This window comes from Marmota flaviventris, chromosome X (genome assembly GCF_047511675.1).
Source record: "Marmota flaviventris isolate mMarFla1 chromosome X, mMarFla1.hap1, whole genome shotgun sequence".
In the NCBI taxonomy this organism is placed as follows: Eukaryota; Metazoa; Chordata; class Mammalia; order Rodentia; family Sciuridae; genus Marmota; species Marmota flaviventris.
In genome coordinates, this window is record NC_092518.1 from 133,434,497 (window position 1) to 133,451,623 (window position 17,127).

At 44.7% G+C, this 17,127-nt stretch overlaps 1 protein-coding gene across 3 annotated transcripts in view; it reads right to left on the reverse strand.

Annotated features, from left to right (window-relative positions):
• Nucleotides 1-17,127, reverse strand: part of Bcap31 (B cell receptor associated protein 31) — a 28,755-nt gene that overhangs the window by 6,785 nt on the left and 4,843 nt on the right. For all 3 annotated transcript variants that reach the window (XM_027921713.2, XM_071606728.1, XM_071606727.1), the window contains exon 4: nt 14,814-14,961. In XM_027921713.2, the coding sequence (XP_027777514.1) occupies nt 14,814-14,961 (148 nt within the window). The remainder of the gene's footprint in view (nt 1-14,813; nt 14,962-17,127) is intronic.

The following is a 17,127-nucleotide window of genomic DNA, read 5'->3' on the forward strand; positions in this document are numbered from 1 at the left end:
ACCTGAGCTCTGGCTTCTATCCCCAGTCTATTCCCTTGAGGATTCAGCAAGGCATGTCAGGCCCTTCCCAGCGGGCTCATCAGCATTTGCCAGCTTGGGAGTCGGCCTTCTAGAACATTTTGCTGCTCCTTCACCCACTGGGTCATTCATCCAGATCCCACTCAACAGTCCCCTCAATGACCCTCCACCTCCCACATCCTCACCCTGGCACTCCTCCACACTGTTCTCTATGAGATTTGCCAGGGCCCTGGGACTAAGTACAGCACAGTGAGCAGGGGTAACCTTCAGAATTTCAAGGCTTCAAAGGCCCCAAGACACACCAGCCTGCTGACCACCACACTGCCTCTCTCTCCTGCCACGTTCTCTTCCATCGCTCTCTATCTCCTGAGAGATAGCTGTTCTTCGCTATTCATTTAAGGAGAATAGGTGAGAACCTGAGAGCCAAAGAAATTTCCTAAAGGAATAAAGTAGTCACCGACAAAACAACCCAGGATCCAGATTAACTGCATCTAATGACAGGAGGAAAAGCCAGTGAACTTAATAGAATCCAGATGTGTCCTTGGCAAACAAATGTCAACCCCAAATACCTGAACTCGGCTTGGCTTTCTTGGTAAAATGTTCTTGGATGCTGAGCAGGGCTATCATGCTTTTATAAAAGGTTGAGTAAACAAGAGAAGGCAGGAGAAATACAATCTCTCTCTGGACTCTAGAGAAACAGGGCCAAGCATATCAAGTGGGGAGAGACATGGCTCATAGGCACTTTTCACCAATCCTGTCTCCCCTGTGAACAAACAGGAGAAGGAAGATAGGGGCTTAACAGGAAGTGGGAAAGGAGCAAGCCTCCATGAAAGGTCCTTCAGTGAGGCCCCAGGGGCGTCAGGTGAGATCACACCCCTGCAGGCATAGGCTATGCACACAAGCTCTGCTCCCGCACAAGTGTGGCCCCGGTGTCACAGCGCCACCTGCTGACTCCACGCTGTCACAGCACATTAGAGCCTGGCAATGTGGCCAGAAGACATTGGGTAAAACACACCTTAGCTGTTATGAGAAAAAAATGAGGCAGCCTTCCTGGCAAGGAACCAAAACCAGGTGACGCCCAGGAAAGGCTTTGGTGTAGCAGTGATAATACTAGGGCTTCTGCTGCTCCAGGACTCTCCTCTCTCTCAAGAGCCTGCAGTCTTGAAACTAAGGAAGCTTCGAACAGGAGGGTCAATTGAGACTAGGAAAGTTTTGCAATCCCAGCTACTTGGGAGGCTGAGGCGGGAGGATGGCAAGTTTGAGGCCAGCATGAGAAACTTCATGAGACTGTCTCAAAATAAAAAGTAAATAAAAGGGCTGGGAGCGGGTGTAGCTCAGAGGTAGAGCATCCCTGGGTTCAATTCACCAGTACCAAAAAAAAAAAAAAAAGAAACAGAATTTCCCTAGGAAAGATCCAAGGAAGGTCACCCCAAAGGGCTGCCAAGTCCCTTCTGGCCTCAGCTACTTAGCGAGGCCATGTCTCAAAATTAAAAACAGGCTGAGGATGTGGCTCAGTAGTTGACTGCCCCCAAGTTCAATCCCCATTATCCAAAAAAAAAAAAAGGTAAAGAGAACAAATGATGTGAATGAGCTACTCCAGAGGTTTTCTCATGCTTCTTTCTTGAAACCAGTTGAGGACTTTGGGGTGACATGGGAGGAGGCAGAAAGCAACAGGAGGCCAGACAACTTTGATAAAGATATTCTGTAATTAGTTCACTCAAACTAAAAGATGCTGGTGGCCTGCCTTGTTTCTGGAGAAGTAATCTCCATGATGGTATGAGTCAGGAAGTTGTCACCCTCCAGATGTGCCTGGCACTGGTGCCTGTCACAGCTAAGGGCCTCCAGTAGGTTGAAGATGGTGCTCAGAGTCCAGGGAGAACCACCACAGTGGACACGTATGAGCTCGACTGTATGGTACTCTGTTGAAACGCTCTGTACACAAGGGACATATGAAGCTCAAGTTTCCTGCCAATGAGGAGCAGTGAACCACACATGTGTCTACAGACACTGCTGAAAGGAACCCTGAGTCTTGTCCTCCCCCCACACACCCTGCTTGTGTGACCAGACCACAGAGGTACTCAAAGGGGATCTCCTACGAAAATAAATTTCCAAGGACCTTCAAACAGAGAAGGGCCCCTGCTTGTTCAGCATCCTGCCCCACAGGAGTTCATTCACAAATTTTTGGTGGGAGGGAATACTGGGGATTGAACTTGGGAACTCAACCACTGAGCCACTTCCCCAGCCCTATTCTGTATTTTATTTAGAGACAGGATCTCACTGAGTTGCTTAGCACCTTGCTTTTTGCTAAAGCTGGCTTTTAACTCATGATCCTCCTGCCTTAGCCTCCCAAGCCACTGGGATTATAGGCATGTGCCATGGCACCTGGTTCCACCCTTTAAAAAAATTTTTTTTTAGTTGCAGATGGACCTTTATTTTACTTATTTTTATGTAATGCTGAGAATTAAATCCAGTGCCTCACACACACTAGGAAAGTACTCTACCACTGAGCCACCACCCCAGTCCCCCACCATTTGCTTTTAAGAGTGTGTGAGAGAAAGACTACTTTGGCCTAAATTTAAGAGACTAAACAGTATCTATTATTTTGAAAGCAGGTGGTGGTTATTCAGTTGGATGCTTGTCAAGCAGTCCCTTCCAGGCCATTCAACCTTTTTGTAAGAATCCCCAAGACCCAGCACCAAAGGACACAGCACAGTTGGATGATTTTGACTTGAGGGGAGGCACTAGGAATCAAGGGGTTCTCAAAAAGGCTCTTCCATATTATCTAGGGAAGTGCTATTCCAGTGTTTGTACTCTTAACCCATTTTGTCCCATCATTCCAGATGTGAAACACCTATAAAAACTTAAACTGAGCAAGAAATACACCACTTACGCTAACTTAAAATATATGAATACTAAATATGTTCACAGAATTGAAAACTTAGAAGTTAGTGGGTTAAGAAAAGGTGGCAACCAGTGGATGATTGATGGAGGGAGGGACAGACGAACAGATGGACAAAGGGAGAGAGAGAGAGAACATCAAGTGGAACTTAAGTTAAAAAAATTCCTCTGCTGGCCTTCAATAGCAGTGGCCCTCAGTTCTGGCTGCATTGGCAGAAGTCACCAATTTAATCACCATCTTAGGGTGGGCCAGCACCTGTATTTTTTTAAAAATTCCTAGTTACCTTATCTAGATATGGATTTAGATACCCAAATTGTAAAGACAATCAAGGGAATGTGGATAGACACTAAAGACTTTATGTAAAAAAACTATTACAAACATCTTGTACATAAGGTGTCAGCAACATATTGTCTGGGATTTGCTTCAAAATAATCCAGAGTGGGGAATCATTTGGGAGATGTGAGATGCCCAGTGCTAAAAGTGGACCTGTGCTTATTATTCTGATTATATACACACCTGCTTTTCCAAGTCAATAAAGTGGAGCTCACCCTGCGTGGTTCTAATGTGACCAGGATATTACCCATCTAGATGTCTGGAGCTCCCTGAAGATACGTAGACTGGTTCATCTTCAACTTCTGTTTAGACTACTGCAAGGAGGTCCTTCCCCTAAACCTCTGCTCTTTGAGTAGGCAGAACAACATTAGCCCTTGCTTTGGCTACAGTACCTGTCTTAATGGTTCTGCTGGACTCTGCCTCCTACCGAAGGTCAAGAATAAACTTTCTCGGGCTGGGGTTGTGGCTCAATGGTAGAGCATTCGCCTAGCATGTGCGAGGCCCTGGGTTCAATCCTCAGCATCACATAAAAATAAATAAAATAAAGGTATGGTGTCCAACTACAAATAAAAAATAAATATTAAAAAAAAAGAATGAACTTTCTCTTTAACTCTCTCTGGACCTGCCAATCTACCAATCATGAGGAAAAACATCCCACCAAACTCCATCACTAGCAGGAATGAGACTGATAACAGCTATCAGGCATCAAACATCTCCTACCTGCAAGCATCGCTGAGAATGTTAACATGAATCACCTATATCCTCATCTCTGCTTTAGGGTTTAGGAAAAAGGCTCAGGGAGGGGAAGTAACTGGCCTGAATTCATATAGCTAGCCAGTAACAACCAGAATTCAAACCCAAATATGATTTTAAGCTCTACTCTCATCATGTCAACCTGCCTAACAGAGCCACCAGAGGCCACTATGGTCCCTGGGCAAACAGGAAGTACCCCATGGCCAAGGCACATCAGCAGGCAAAGGCCAGAATGAATATTGGCCTTTTACCCTCGTGGCTGGCACATGCTGTGCCAGCTTACATGGCAGCTCTACCTCCTCTCACCACTGAGCACAAGCCCTGGTAATCATAGGAGTGCTAACTATCTGCATGGACAAAATGCTATTGATGAGCAGGACTGACCCAAAGGAAAGCAGAGCAGCTCACCCAAGGGTCTGAGTGAACTACATCCTGTGGGTTAAAAAGGCTCCACTGCCTTCCAACAAATAACCCAGGCCCCCACAGGGGAACTCTTCAGTCTCACAGTTAAGAAGAAGAGATTTAAGCCCAGTGCCATGGCACATGCCTGAGGCAAGAGAATCACAACTTTGAGGTAATCCTGAGCAGTTTGGCAAGACCCTGTCCTCTCTAAAATTAAAAGGGCTGGGGATGTAGCTTAGTCGTACAGTACTTGCCTAGCATACACAAGCCCTGGATTCAATCACCAGTAGCCCCCCCCACCCACCCACCCACACACACACACACACACACACAGGAGGAGTTTAGCTCTGACCCCAACCTACCTATAAGCCATCAAACAATCCTAGAGCTTTGGACCTTATCCACAGCTCCAGCTGGAGCTGCTGAGAGGCGCCTGCAAATAAGTGCGCCAGTTCCATCCCAGGTGAATTCTTTCTCAGATTCAGACCACTCAGCCTGAGCCCCTCCCTCAACAGCCACAATCACTCCCTAGTTCCTGGAGCTGGCAGGGGCTATAGCCCTGCCTGGATCAGATGCCAGTGACAAGCTGTGAGAGAGGATGAAGGATTGTCATCTCCTGTGAGAGGAAGCAGCTAAAGACAGACAGACTTAGGAATAGCCACTAGCTTTGGTACTCCCTGCACTGACACCCCATGTCCCACACTGAGGACGAGGTCCAGTTCCATCGTGTCCTGCAACTCGGGCATGGCTCAGCACATCAATATGTGCCAAGCCAATGCTTAGTAAATGCCTGTTACTTGCCTGATGGGGGCAAGGGCTTAAGGAGTTTCCTGAGGCGTTCTGGGCCCCTCTGTTTTGTGACCAATCCCAGTTTCTGGCCTATGCTGGAGGTCTGCTAAGTCACAGGGCAGGTACTAGATGGTTAAGCCCAGGAGTTTTCAACCTTGGCACTATTGACATCTGGGGACAGAATATTCTTTGCTCTGGGAACTGTCCTGTGTATTAGTTTGTTTAGTATTAGTTTGTCTACTAGATGCCAATAGACCCCCTTTCAATTGTGACGACCAAAAAAATGTCCCTAGATACAAATGTCCCTTATGGGAGCAAAACCACCCCTGAGAACCACTGATTTAGACTTGCACTGTTCAATACATTAGTCAATAGATGCATGTGGCGAAACTGAAACTGAAACTAAGATTAAAAAGTCTTGTTTCTTGATCAAACAGTCACATTTCAAGTGCTCAAACAATCACATGAGGAGACACTTGTAGCTCTAGGAGTCTAGAACAAGGTTTAAGAGGAAAAGCTTGCATTGGCTGGGAATCGAACCCAGGCCTCCTGCGTGGCGATGAGAATTCTACCACTGAACCACCAATGCCTATGACACTGCAGCTCTAGGAGTTTTCCATCATCAAAGTTCTGTTGGCAGTATTGTTCTATTTCTATGAAACAGATCTGTTTCACAGGAAAGCACAGAAATTGGAATAAATCAGATCCTCTCACAAAAAAGGACCCCTGCCACCTGTGTTCCCAAGGTAGCAAAGCAGGCAGCAAGGCAACAGAAACAATGATATAAAAGACAGAACCTGGGACTGGGGATACAGCTCAGTTGGTAGAGTGCTTGCCTTGCATGCACAAGGCCCTGGGTTCAATCCCCAGCACCACCAAAAAAAAAAAAAAAAAGACCGAATCTAAAGCCAGTGGTTCCCCACAGTGTGGTCCCCCGGAGGGGCCCAGATGTGCACATCTTCACACAGTCATCACTCCTAAGACATGAAAGACTGGGCTTCCAATCGAAAATGCCTGGCCTGGCAGTCTGACAAGTTCAAATCAGACATGCACCTACAGCTGTTACCATCAACCCATGACAACCCAGTCAGTCAACAATGTTCTGGCTGCTCGTCTTGGGTGCCAGGCCCTTGGCACAAGCTAACCAGTCCAAAGGGGAAAAGTCTAGGTTCCCTGTGTGGGACCAATGTGCCAAGCACTACTCCCACAGCCCAATGTGTCAGCTACCCTGGGACCTGAGGACAGTTCTACAGGCCAGCAAGCATGGGCGGGCCTCAGGTAGCCTCCAGAGGGAAACCTCAAAGCATCCTGAACTGATAGCACTGGCTGTGCAAGCGCTCACAGAGCATGTGCAAGGCAAATGCGCCAGAAATGCTCAGAGAAAGGTGTGTATCACTCAAGGTTCTCCAAGGACAACCATGTTGCTGGCTCCAAACAGGAAAAAGCCTCTAAAGCAGAGAATGTTAGGGTCACATCACCAAGGATCTGTGTGTTGAGCCTTGAGGCCACTGGAAGGAAGGTCACTTGGCTGGGGCACAGTGGACAGGTTAGACACAGAACAAGGCTGGTAGCAGGAAGCCTAGTATGGAAGGTCCTATTGGGGTCTACAAAAAGTACTGGTGGTCCTGCTATGGCGATGGTTCTGAGGGTACAGAGGAAGAGAAACTTGGGCAAGGCAAGAACCACAGGCTATGTAACAGATACAAAGTTTTAGTTTTGCAGGAGAAGAATTCTGGAGGCCACTGCACAGGAATAGAAGGTCTGTAATGCTGCTGAACTGTACCCTTAAGAGATGGTAACCACGAGAAGTCTTTGGTTGTGTATTTCCCATTAAAAACCCCCACAGGATCAGGGTTAATGTGGGACAGGGAGATGGGACAGAGCACTCCTAGTTCCTGAGTCAAGGGATAGGGCTGAAGCAGTGGTTCTCAAACTTTGTGGCAGGAAAAGGAACCCAAAAACTTAAGAGGTAACAAGGTACTTTCCCCAAGCCTCATGTGAACAGGCAGCTGAGCCAGGTAAAATTTCAGAATACCTTGGTTCTGAAGTCCGAACTTCCCACTCCCCCCCTACCCCCAGCAATAGCAGCAACTGTGACAAGGACAAGAATACAGGCTAATCCCCATGTGTCCTGACCCTGGCCTGCTAGCAGCCAGTGGCCACCCAGGCTTTCTCCTCTCACCTGGTTCTCTCCTCTACCATGGGCACTCCAACTTGCATCTTTCTTCTCCGTTTCCCTTTTGTGACTCCTGGTCCTTTCACCCATTTCTCAACATACCCTTTCCTGTTGATCTATTTGACCTGCCTGTGTTCAACCTTTCTTTCCCTGTTCTCCCCAGCATGTCCTCTTAGTGGGCTCTGCTGGCCTCCTTCCCTTGTCATCTGTGGGTCTGTGGGCAGCTCCCTCTCAGTGGCTTCATCTCACCATGTACTTATGAAGCTACCAGTGGAGAGTTCCCTTTCCAGAAGGTGACAGATCTTTCACATTCAACGTGCTGAGAAAAGAACCTCCTAGCCACCAGTGCCTCTTAGACCTGTTCCCTCCTTCCCTTTAGCTAGGAGTGCCCTGACTGAGGACAATAGAATCTTTCGTAATGGCCTCCTGTTCCATTCTATCCCACACATCCTTACAAATTTTAATCCAGGACACTGACCAGGCCACATCACTAGTGGAAAACCCACTTTGCTCTCTACCACCCATAGAAGTTTCAAACAAATTCACTCTGAAACCCTCTGCCCTGTCCCCCACCTCTTCTGACCCATCTACCCTACTCTACAGGCTGGGGCCTGCATATGTTCAAATCCTGAGCCAGCTATTCCCAGTGAGGTGGCACACAAAGAAAGAATAGAGATAAACTGGACAGGATGCCCAAAGAAAGTGGGACTAGCCAAACTGCAGGAAAAATGACAACTGACGGTTGTTTTCAACTGTTTGTATGTTGGGGGAAAAAAAACCCATTGAGCAACAGGCTCAATGTCCACCAATGAGGATTGGGAGGCAGCAAACAAGAATGCTAGAGACAGATCAGTAGTCCAGGAAAAAAATATTCATGCTAAACTCAGTGGCAAATGCAAGTCACTACATGTGACAGTTAAACCTTGATCTTGTGTTTAAGAAGCATGTGGATTCTATAGGGAAAAATCCAGGTGCTCAGGTCAGAGCACTGAAACCTCAGCTTTGCTGATGACTAACTCCAGGAACTCAGAGAAGTTTCTGAACTTCTCTGATACCAAGTTTCTTTGTAGCAGAATTAAATAAATAAGTGAAATAAAGGTATTGTGTCCTACAACAAAAAAATAAATAAATATATTAAAAATATCCTGGGTTCTACCCTCAGCACAACAAAAAAAGAAAAAAAAATTTAAGTCTCATGTTTCTCCAACGAATAGGTACTACCAGATGACCTCCTGATCATCTAATATACGAAAGGCACTGCGGTCATTAATATTCTTAAAACCAAGACTAAAAAGGAAGACATTCAGAGAGGTCAAACAGACATCTCCCTACCAAAAGTCAGGCCAGGAAAAAGAGCAGCCCACTATGTGATCTAGCCAGAAGTGAGCTGAAAACACCCATTCAGAACTAAAGCGTCCACCAATGCAAAGAACCTGGCATCTGAACCCTGGCTGAGATCCAGTCTTGGGCACAATGTTTGGCCATCTCTCCTGGATGCCCTCCTCTGTTCACAAAGTCCCATCTAGCCAGGTGTGGTGACTCACATCTATAATCCCAGTGACTCAGGAGGCTGAGTCAGGAAGATCAAGTTCAAGGCCAGCCTCAGCAACTTAGATACTATCTTAAAACAAAAAATAAAAACTACAAGAGCTAGGGACGCGGCTGGTGGTAGAAGGCCTCTGGTTTCAATCAAAACACAGACGGGCTGGGCACAGTGGCACACATCTATAATCCCAGGGGCTCGGGAGGCCGAGGCAGGAAGATTGTGAGTTCAAAGCAAACTTCAGCAAAATCAAGGCACTAAGCAACTCAGTGAGAGCCTGTCTCCAAATAAAATATAAAACAGGGCTGGGGATGTGGCTCAGTATATTTGAGGAGAGCTTCATTTATTTATACCTGTTTATGACCAGGTACAATGTTTGTAATTGGAACAAAATAATAGAGGATGGCTTTGTATCTTTAGGTGTTTCCTGCAAGTCACATATAGGTTGCAGAGATATAAGATGTGGACAAGAATATTTCTGTGGATAAGATCACACAAAAACAGGAATTACAGCTGGGTAAAGTGGCATACACCTATAGTCCCAGCCACCAGGATGCTGAAGAAGGAGGACCACTTAAGGCCTTGAAACACTCTCTCTTTTTTATTCTTATTTTTTGTTTGGTTCCAGGTATTGAGCCCAGGGGCACATCCTCATTTAGTCACCTTCCCATCCCTTTTTATTTTAAGACAGAGTCTCACCAAGTTGCTTAGGGCCTTACTAAGATGCTAAGGCTGGTCTTGAACTTGTGATCCTCCTGCCTCAGCCTCCAGAGTCACTGGGATTACAGGCATATGCTACCATGTCCAGCTCTTTTTTAAAAAGAATTAAAAATTTAAAACGATGAGTTCCTTATGCACGATAGCCATCATCATAGGCTCTGACCCTTAGACTAGGGAGTATGTATTTCTGGAAAAATTCTAGAAATGACTAAATAGATCAATTGTGTGCAACTGGTGAACCCACAATGATTCCTGAGATCACTGTGCCTTTTTCTAAGCAGATGTACCACAAGACCCACCTTGTGACTGGATGGAGCCACAGAAGGGTGCTGCAGGAACAACAAGATGGCTGACATGAGTTTCCAAAGCTAAGATAGAGAGGTAAGGGCTGGGGTTGTGGCTCAGTGGTAGAGCGCTTGCCTAGCATGTGTGAGGCACTGGGTTTGATTCTCAGCACCACATAAAAATAATTAAAGCCCATTGACAACTAAAAAATATTTTTTTAAAAAAAGATGGAGAGGTGAGATGTGTGGCTGCTTGAACAATCTGAACAAGAAGGGAAATCAGCCATTTATCTTGTCTGACACATTTAAAAGGAAATTAAGTAAAGCCTTAGATGCTTGTCAATAGAAGAGATGACAGTGAAGTGGAGTAGGTTGCCAACACAACAGAGAAAGGATTAGGACCATAAGAACAGACTGTGAACAACACGATCAAACTGAACTCCATTCTTCCACCCCCATGCATCACTTTGGAAATATTTTATGGGGTAAATGCGGGCTGCCTTATTTGAAGCACTCATTTAAGTTAGAAAGAAAATCTCAAACTGTTCTGCATCATGATTGTGATAGACAAATGCACATTTGTCCAAAAGCTTTCAGGGCTTGGGATATAGCTCTATGGTACAGTGTTTGCCTGGCATAAGCAAGGCTCAAGGATGGATACCCAACATGGCAAATAAATAAATAAATAAAACCTAAAACCTCATAGAACTGTATGTCAAAAATGGCAAATTTTGCTACACAGTCATGTGCCATATAATGACATTTCAGGCAACAATGGACCACATGTATTGCAAAGGCTGCCTATAGTGAACACATAGCAAAAGACAAAAGAAAAGCAAACTGTAGGAGAAGAAAACTCCCCAAGAGTTTCTTTTTTTTTTTTTTTTAAGTTTGAAGATATGGATCACAATCCCTAAGATTTTTCATTTAGAGAGTGGAATTTTCACACATAATCTGCTTACAAGCAAATCTATGATTAAAAAAAAAAGAAACATCAAGCAAACCACCATGGACATATTTCTAAAAGGAGTGACACATCCTCAAAGAGAGCCTTAGGCTATGTCATTCTGGAGATGCAGAAGGTGGCATTGTCATCAAAGGAGGTGACAGCACTATGCATGTTATTGCCCCTGAAGACCTAATGGTAGGACAAGATGTGGAGGTAGAAGAGTGATCCTGAAGATCCTGACCTTGTATAGGCCTAGGCTGATTGTGTTTGTCATTATTTATAACATTTGAAAAGTAATAATAAAAATTTTAAGAGGAAAGAGATTAGAATAAGAACATAAAAAAGAAAATACTTTAGTACAGCTATACTGTACAATAGGTTTTTGGTTTATCCCATGTATTACAAGAGTTAAAATTAAAAAGTTTAAAATTTACATTAAGCTAAAATTAGTTTATTATTAAAGAAAAACATATTATGAATTCACAGTGTAGCCCACGTGTACAGTGTTTATAAAGTCTACAGCAGTATACAGTAATGTCCTAAGCCTTCACATCCACTCACTACTCATTAGCCAATTAACCCAAAGCAGCTGTTCCACTTATGGGATGTGCTCCACAGAGGTATACGAACTTTCATCTTTTTGTATCTTTTCTAATCAACATTGTTTGGAGGGTTTTGTTTATTTGCAGTGCTGAGGACTGAACCAAAGGCCTTGCACTACGTGAGCACTCTACCACTGATCTACATTCCAAGCCCTATACCTTTTCTAAGTTTAAATACACAAATACTTCCTATTGTGTTACAACTACATACAGTACTCCAGAAAGTAGCATGCTGTACAGGATTTAGCTTAAAAGAAACATGCTAGAACACACAGTCTAGGTGCATAAGCTATATCTCTAGGCTTATGAAATATGCTCTGTGTTACCACAATGAAATTGCCTACTGGGGGCTGGGGATGTGGCTCACAGGTAGAGTGTTTGTCTGGCAGGTGTGAGGCCCTGGTTTTGATTCCCAGCACCCTTTGAAAAAAAGAAATTGCCTAACAATACATTTCTCAGAACATGTCCTGTCATTATATGGCACATAAGTGTAAACTGAATATCCTGGCCCAATAATAATGCACAAAGAGGACTACACTGGGCACATATTCTTCTGGTAGCTTGGCCACCCTAAAGGTGCAGAAGAGAGGTGACCACTATGCCCTGGCATGGTCAGACAATACCTATAGCACCTGAGCTGGATGTGTCCTTCCAGAAGCAAAACAGAGTCATAAGAGAAAAGAAGCTAGAAAGATGGGAAGCACTGACATGCCACTAGCCTACCTGCTATTCTTTCTACCATTCCACTTGTTTTCACATCTGCCCACCATGCCTTCAAGCAGATAAACATGGAATAGGCCACAATCAGGCAGTAGACCTCCGGAGGCCTCTAATTGGTTTGTATGGATCCACACAGCAGCCACTCATGTGAGTTATGACCACGCCTAAGTACAATGTTAGGCTGGCGCCCTGCCCACACCTCAGCATTTGGTCTATGAGAACAGATTTGGAGCTTAGTGAACACTCCATCTATGCTTGATCTACAGCAGGCAGGGCTAAGGTTGATGAACTTCTCCAGGAATTCATAGCAGTTGCCAATAATCCCTATCTTTTCTAAAAGCACATAAGCTTTTCTTTCTAGAGTACAGCTTGAGATCAATCAAACCCTCCCATTTTGGTCATTTCCTCACCCACCTCCTTCCTTTGAAAATTGGGAGGCTGGCCTATCTACAGCCCTTCAGCATCTCTTCCAACCTATAATTCCTTAAGGATCAGCAGCAATTCCACCTGCAGCCAACCTTAATAGTTTCTGTACATAATTCCACCAAGTCTAAGAAATTACACAATTTGGAAAAGGCTAGGCAATCTAGCAGAACTTTGTCCACCAGGGATTTCAATTCTCTTACCATGTTTCCTTCTGTCCCCTGTCTCTTTACTTAGCAATCATGTAAAACGACCTGCTAACCCCCCAGTTCTTCCTGTTTCCCCATTCAGAGCTCATGGAAGGATTTTGCCCTTCACATTCCTTTCCCCTAGCAAGTGCTGAAGATGGAACCCACAGACTTTTGCGTATCAGGCAAGTACTCTACCACTATCTAAAGCTACACCCCCAACCCCCCAAAGACCTAGATGCTGCTGGCAGGCATCCTCCCTCAGCTTCCTCTCTGGTCTCTTTCCTTCCTCATTTAGATCATAGTCATACTCAGAACCTTGTTTGTGAGCCTCAGTCCTCTGGGTATGCTTCCCTTTCATTCTCAGACCACAACATCATACTTTTTTGGACCTTCCTAAAACTTTAGAGTATGTGTCTGACTCCTCCGGGCCTTCTCATTTCCTGACTTTCCTAAGTCTGAGGAATTGCAGATTATATCTGCAATCAAATATATCACCTTAAAAAGATGTTAGAACTGAGGGTATAGCTCAATGGGAGAGTATGTGTTTAGCAGTCACAAGGCCCTGGGTTCAATCCTTAGCAATACACACACACACACACACACAATGATTCAGCACATTAAAAGACTAAATAGAGAGAGCTAGGGTTGTAGCTTAATGGTACAGCGTTTGCCTCGCACATGTGAGGCACTAGGTTTGATCCCCAGCACCACATTAAAAATAAACAAAGATTTTTTAAAAAGGCCACATATTAAAAAAAAAAAAACTTAATTCCTATTGTGGTAGAATTAAGAGGTGGTGCCTATTTGGAAGTGACTGAGTCTTGAAAGTCCTGTCCTCATAAATGGATTAGTGCCTTTTAAAGGCCTGGAGGTTAGCAACTTGGGAGGCTGAGGCAGGAGGATTCCAAGTTCAAGATAAGCCTCAGCAACTTAGCAAAACCCTGTCTCAAAAAAGGGGTGGGGGGCAGGCTGGTGTGTAGCTCAGTGGTAGAGTACCCCTGGGTTCAATCTCCAGTAGTGAAAAGACCTGGAGGGAACCAGCTTAGGCTTTCTTTAGCCATGTTGTCACATGAGGACAGTATTCCTCCTTTCCAAAGGATGAAGCAATAAGGCGCCATCTTAGAAGTAGAAAATAATCCTCACCAGACATCAAACCTGCCAGTGTCTTGGATCTTAAGACTCCCAGCTTCTAGAACTGTTAAGAAATAATTTTTCTGTTATAACTTACCAGTCTCAGGTATTCTGTTACAGCAGCACAAATGGAATAAGTAAGATACTTGGCTTTTTTAGCCCTGAATCACATAGCAGCAAATCTTTCTAATATCTTTATTCACCCTTAATCTGAGCTTCTATATACTTCCCTGCCAGGCCCCATTGATCAGAACCCATGTATGAAACAGGAGGCAGCAAACAGGGCCCAAGACTCTAATTGGCACTTCCTACTAGTCCAGTCTTGCCTAATTAGCCACCCCAGGCCCTGACCAAGACTCTTGGCATTGTCCAAAACAAAACAAACAAAACACCAAAAATACTCAGGGCATCATGGAATACAACATGCAGCCAATACAGACTTACACCTGGAAAGGCTTTAGGGAAAGGGTCACTTTTGTGCACTCTTCTCAAGCACCCCATACAGAAAAGGCCCTTGGGTCAGTCAGTCCCTTATGAGATGGGCTCCACATGTCTTCTTCCAGAGGAGGGAAATGAGGGAAGGGCTTTGTCATTTACTTTGATCTACATGCAAAGAGACTGTAAGATGGTAATACATTTTTTTCCCAGAGACCAGAGAGTAAGTCAGGGTCTTTTGACATTCAGTCAATCCCTTCCCATGCTCCATGCTGCCTCTGGAGATGAGGAGTCAACTTTGTGGCTCCATAAACACAAACAGGGCCGCTGGGTCCAGGCCACAGCCTGAGGAATAGTTGAAGCCACAGGAGGCTGAGCCCACACAGCTCCATGTCGCCGACTAGGCTAGGGTTCACTTCACAGCCCCTGGCCTCTCCCCACTCACAAGGACAGCAGCAATGAAAAGCCAGCAATGTAGAGATTCCTCTGGGCACGGAAAAGCTTCATGTGGAAATGTTCCATGGCCCCAGGATTGTTCTGGAGGTTCACCTTTTCTGTCACATCATCATACTTCCGAATTTCACGTACGGCATCTATGGTGAAGCAGAGAGAAGACAGAACTATTTAGCTGTCACTTGGGCAAGGGAAACAGGTACTATGAAATAGGCTGGCCTCACTTCCCTCATATCCATCTCCCTAATTACTTCTATTTCCACACACACCCATGGGAGGCTTTATCAAAAGCTTCCTCCCTCAGGCCTCCTCTCTACTCTGGCTTTTTGCACATCAATACCTGCTCCATTCTATCCAGACCACAAGCTTGCTCTATACTTCAAGACACTAACCCAGGTTAGGTATTGCTAGCAACAGTGGCAGCATCCCTTTCCCATTGTGCCCCCAATCTCAGCTTGTTCTCCTTCTTTTAAGTCAGGCTGCCAACTACCCCACTGGCAAGCCAGGTATCCTATTTGTGGAAATGCCTGCTTAAGAAACATGGAGATGCCTTGGAATCAAGGGTTTCTGTTTTTAAGTTTTCCAATAGGCTTTATTATTTATGTCTTATTTTGAATAGAAAAGGAACTTATGCTCATCAAAAGTTCAAACATGCTGGGCCCAGTGGCACATGTCTGTAATCCCAGAGGCTCAGGAGTCTGAAGCAGGAGGATCACAAGTTCAAAGCCAGCTTCAGCAAAAGCAAAGCACTAAGCAACTCAGTGAGACCCTGTCTCTAAATAAAACACAAAATAGGGCTGGGGATGTGGCTCAGTGGCCGACCGTCCCTGAGTTCAATCCCCAGGACACCCTCCCCCAACAACAAAAAAAGTTCAACACGGTGGTGCATTCTTGTAATCCCAGCTACTTGGGAGGCCAAGGCAGGAGGATTTCGAGCTCAGGGCCAGCCTGGGCAATTTAGCAAGACCCTGTCTCAAAATAAGAACTGGCTGTAGTTCAGTGATAGAGCACCCCTGGGTTCAACATCTAGTACCAGGAAAAAATGAAAAGATACATATATAAGTATGTGGTCCCCTCATATAAAGTCACTATCGGTCACATCACCCTATTATCTGCTTTATAATACAAATCTGACTCTGAAATTATCTTAGAACATGTTTCTTGTCTGTCTTCCCCAAAATAGACTTTATTTATGAAAGCAGAAGCCTTTTCCACCATTCCCCCAAGAGCTAGCATACCTCTGGGTACAGAGTGAGTATTAAAAAAAATAATTTTTGAAATTATTCAAAATAATTATTGAATAACTCTGCCTCCAAAAGAGCTACTGTCAGATGCACAATTCTATGGTTCCATTCAGGTGTACATGGAACTAGAGCACACCTACTACTTTTCCCCACTTACCATGAGATAGCTTTTTAAGTACATAAAATCTACCTGAAGAATACTCTTAATAGACCCCCATGTAAGAGAGCAAGAGATCACTATTTGGTACTGAGGGTTTGGCTCAGTGGTACAGTGCTTGCCTTGCATGTTCAAGTCCATGGATACCATCCCCAGTATGACCCCCGCCCCCAAAAGGTGGGGAGTTTTAATGTCTAGGTATTGTTTGGTTTATAATTTTTGGTTTGGACAGGTTGGTTTTCATGTTGATCTTGCATTACAAAAATCTACCTGCCCTTCCTGGTGTCTGTGTGTTAAATCTGTGTCATGATGTAAGCACTCTCAAACACTGCCAGTAGGAGTATAAGCTGGTACAACAACATATCCATTAAGAAATGTAAAATGTTCATACCCTCAGGTTCAGCAACTCTACCTTTATGAATTTATCCCACAGAAGCATGTACAATACAAGGATGCCTGTAAGGGAATTAAACTATAGCACAACCATATGAGTATGCAATCTTTTATCTAACTTTTTTTTTGGGGGGGGTGGGCAGTACTGAGGATTGAACTCAGGGGCACTTCACCACCGAGCTACATCCCCAACCCAACTGACTGATTCATGCTGGGGATGAACTGCTAAGCCACACCCCCAGCACCCCCCCACCTTGGGACAGGATCTGGCCAAGTTGCTAAGGGCCTCCCTAAGTTGTTGAGGCTGGTCTCCAACTTGGGATCCTCCTGCCTCAGCCTTTAATGTGCCAGGATTTCAGGCATGCAATAACACACCTGGCACTATGCAATCTTTAAAAACAATGAGATTGCTATAAAAGATTCCTAAGGTAAACAAAAAAAGCACAACCCAGAACAATATGCATATGACCCAAGCACTGTATACATTTCAATACACCACAAAATATTCATAA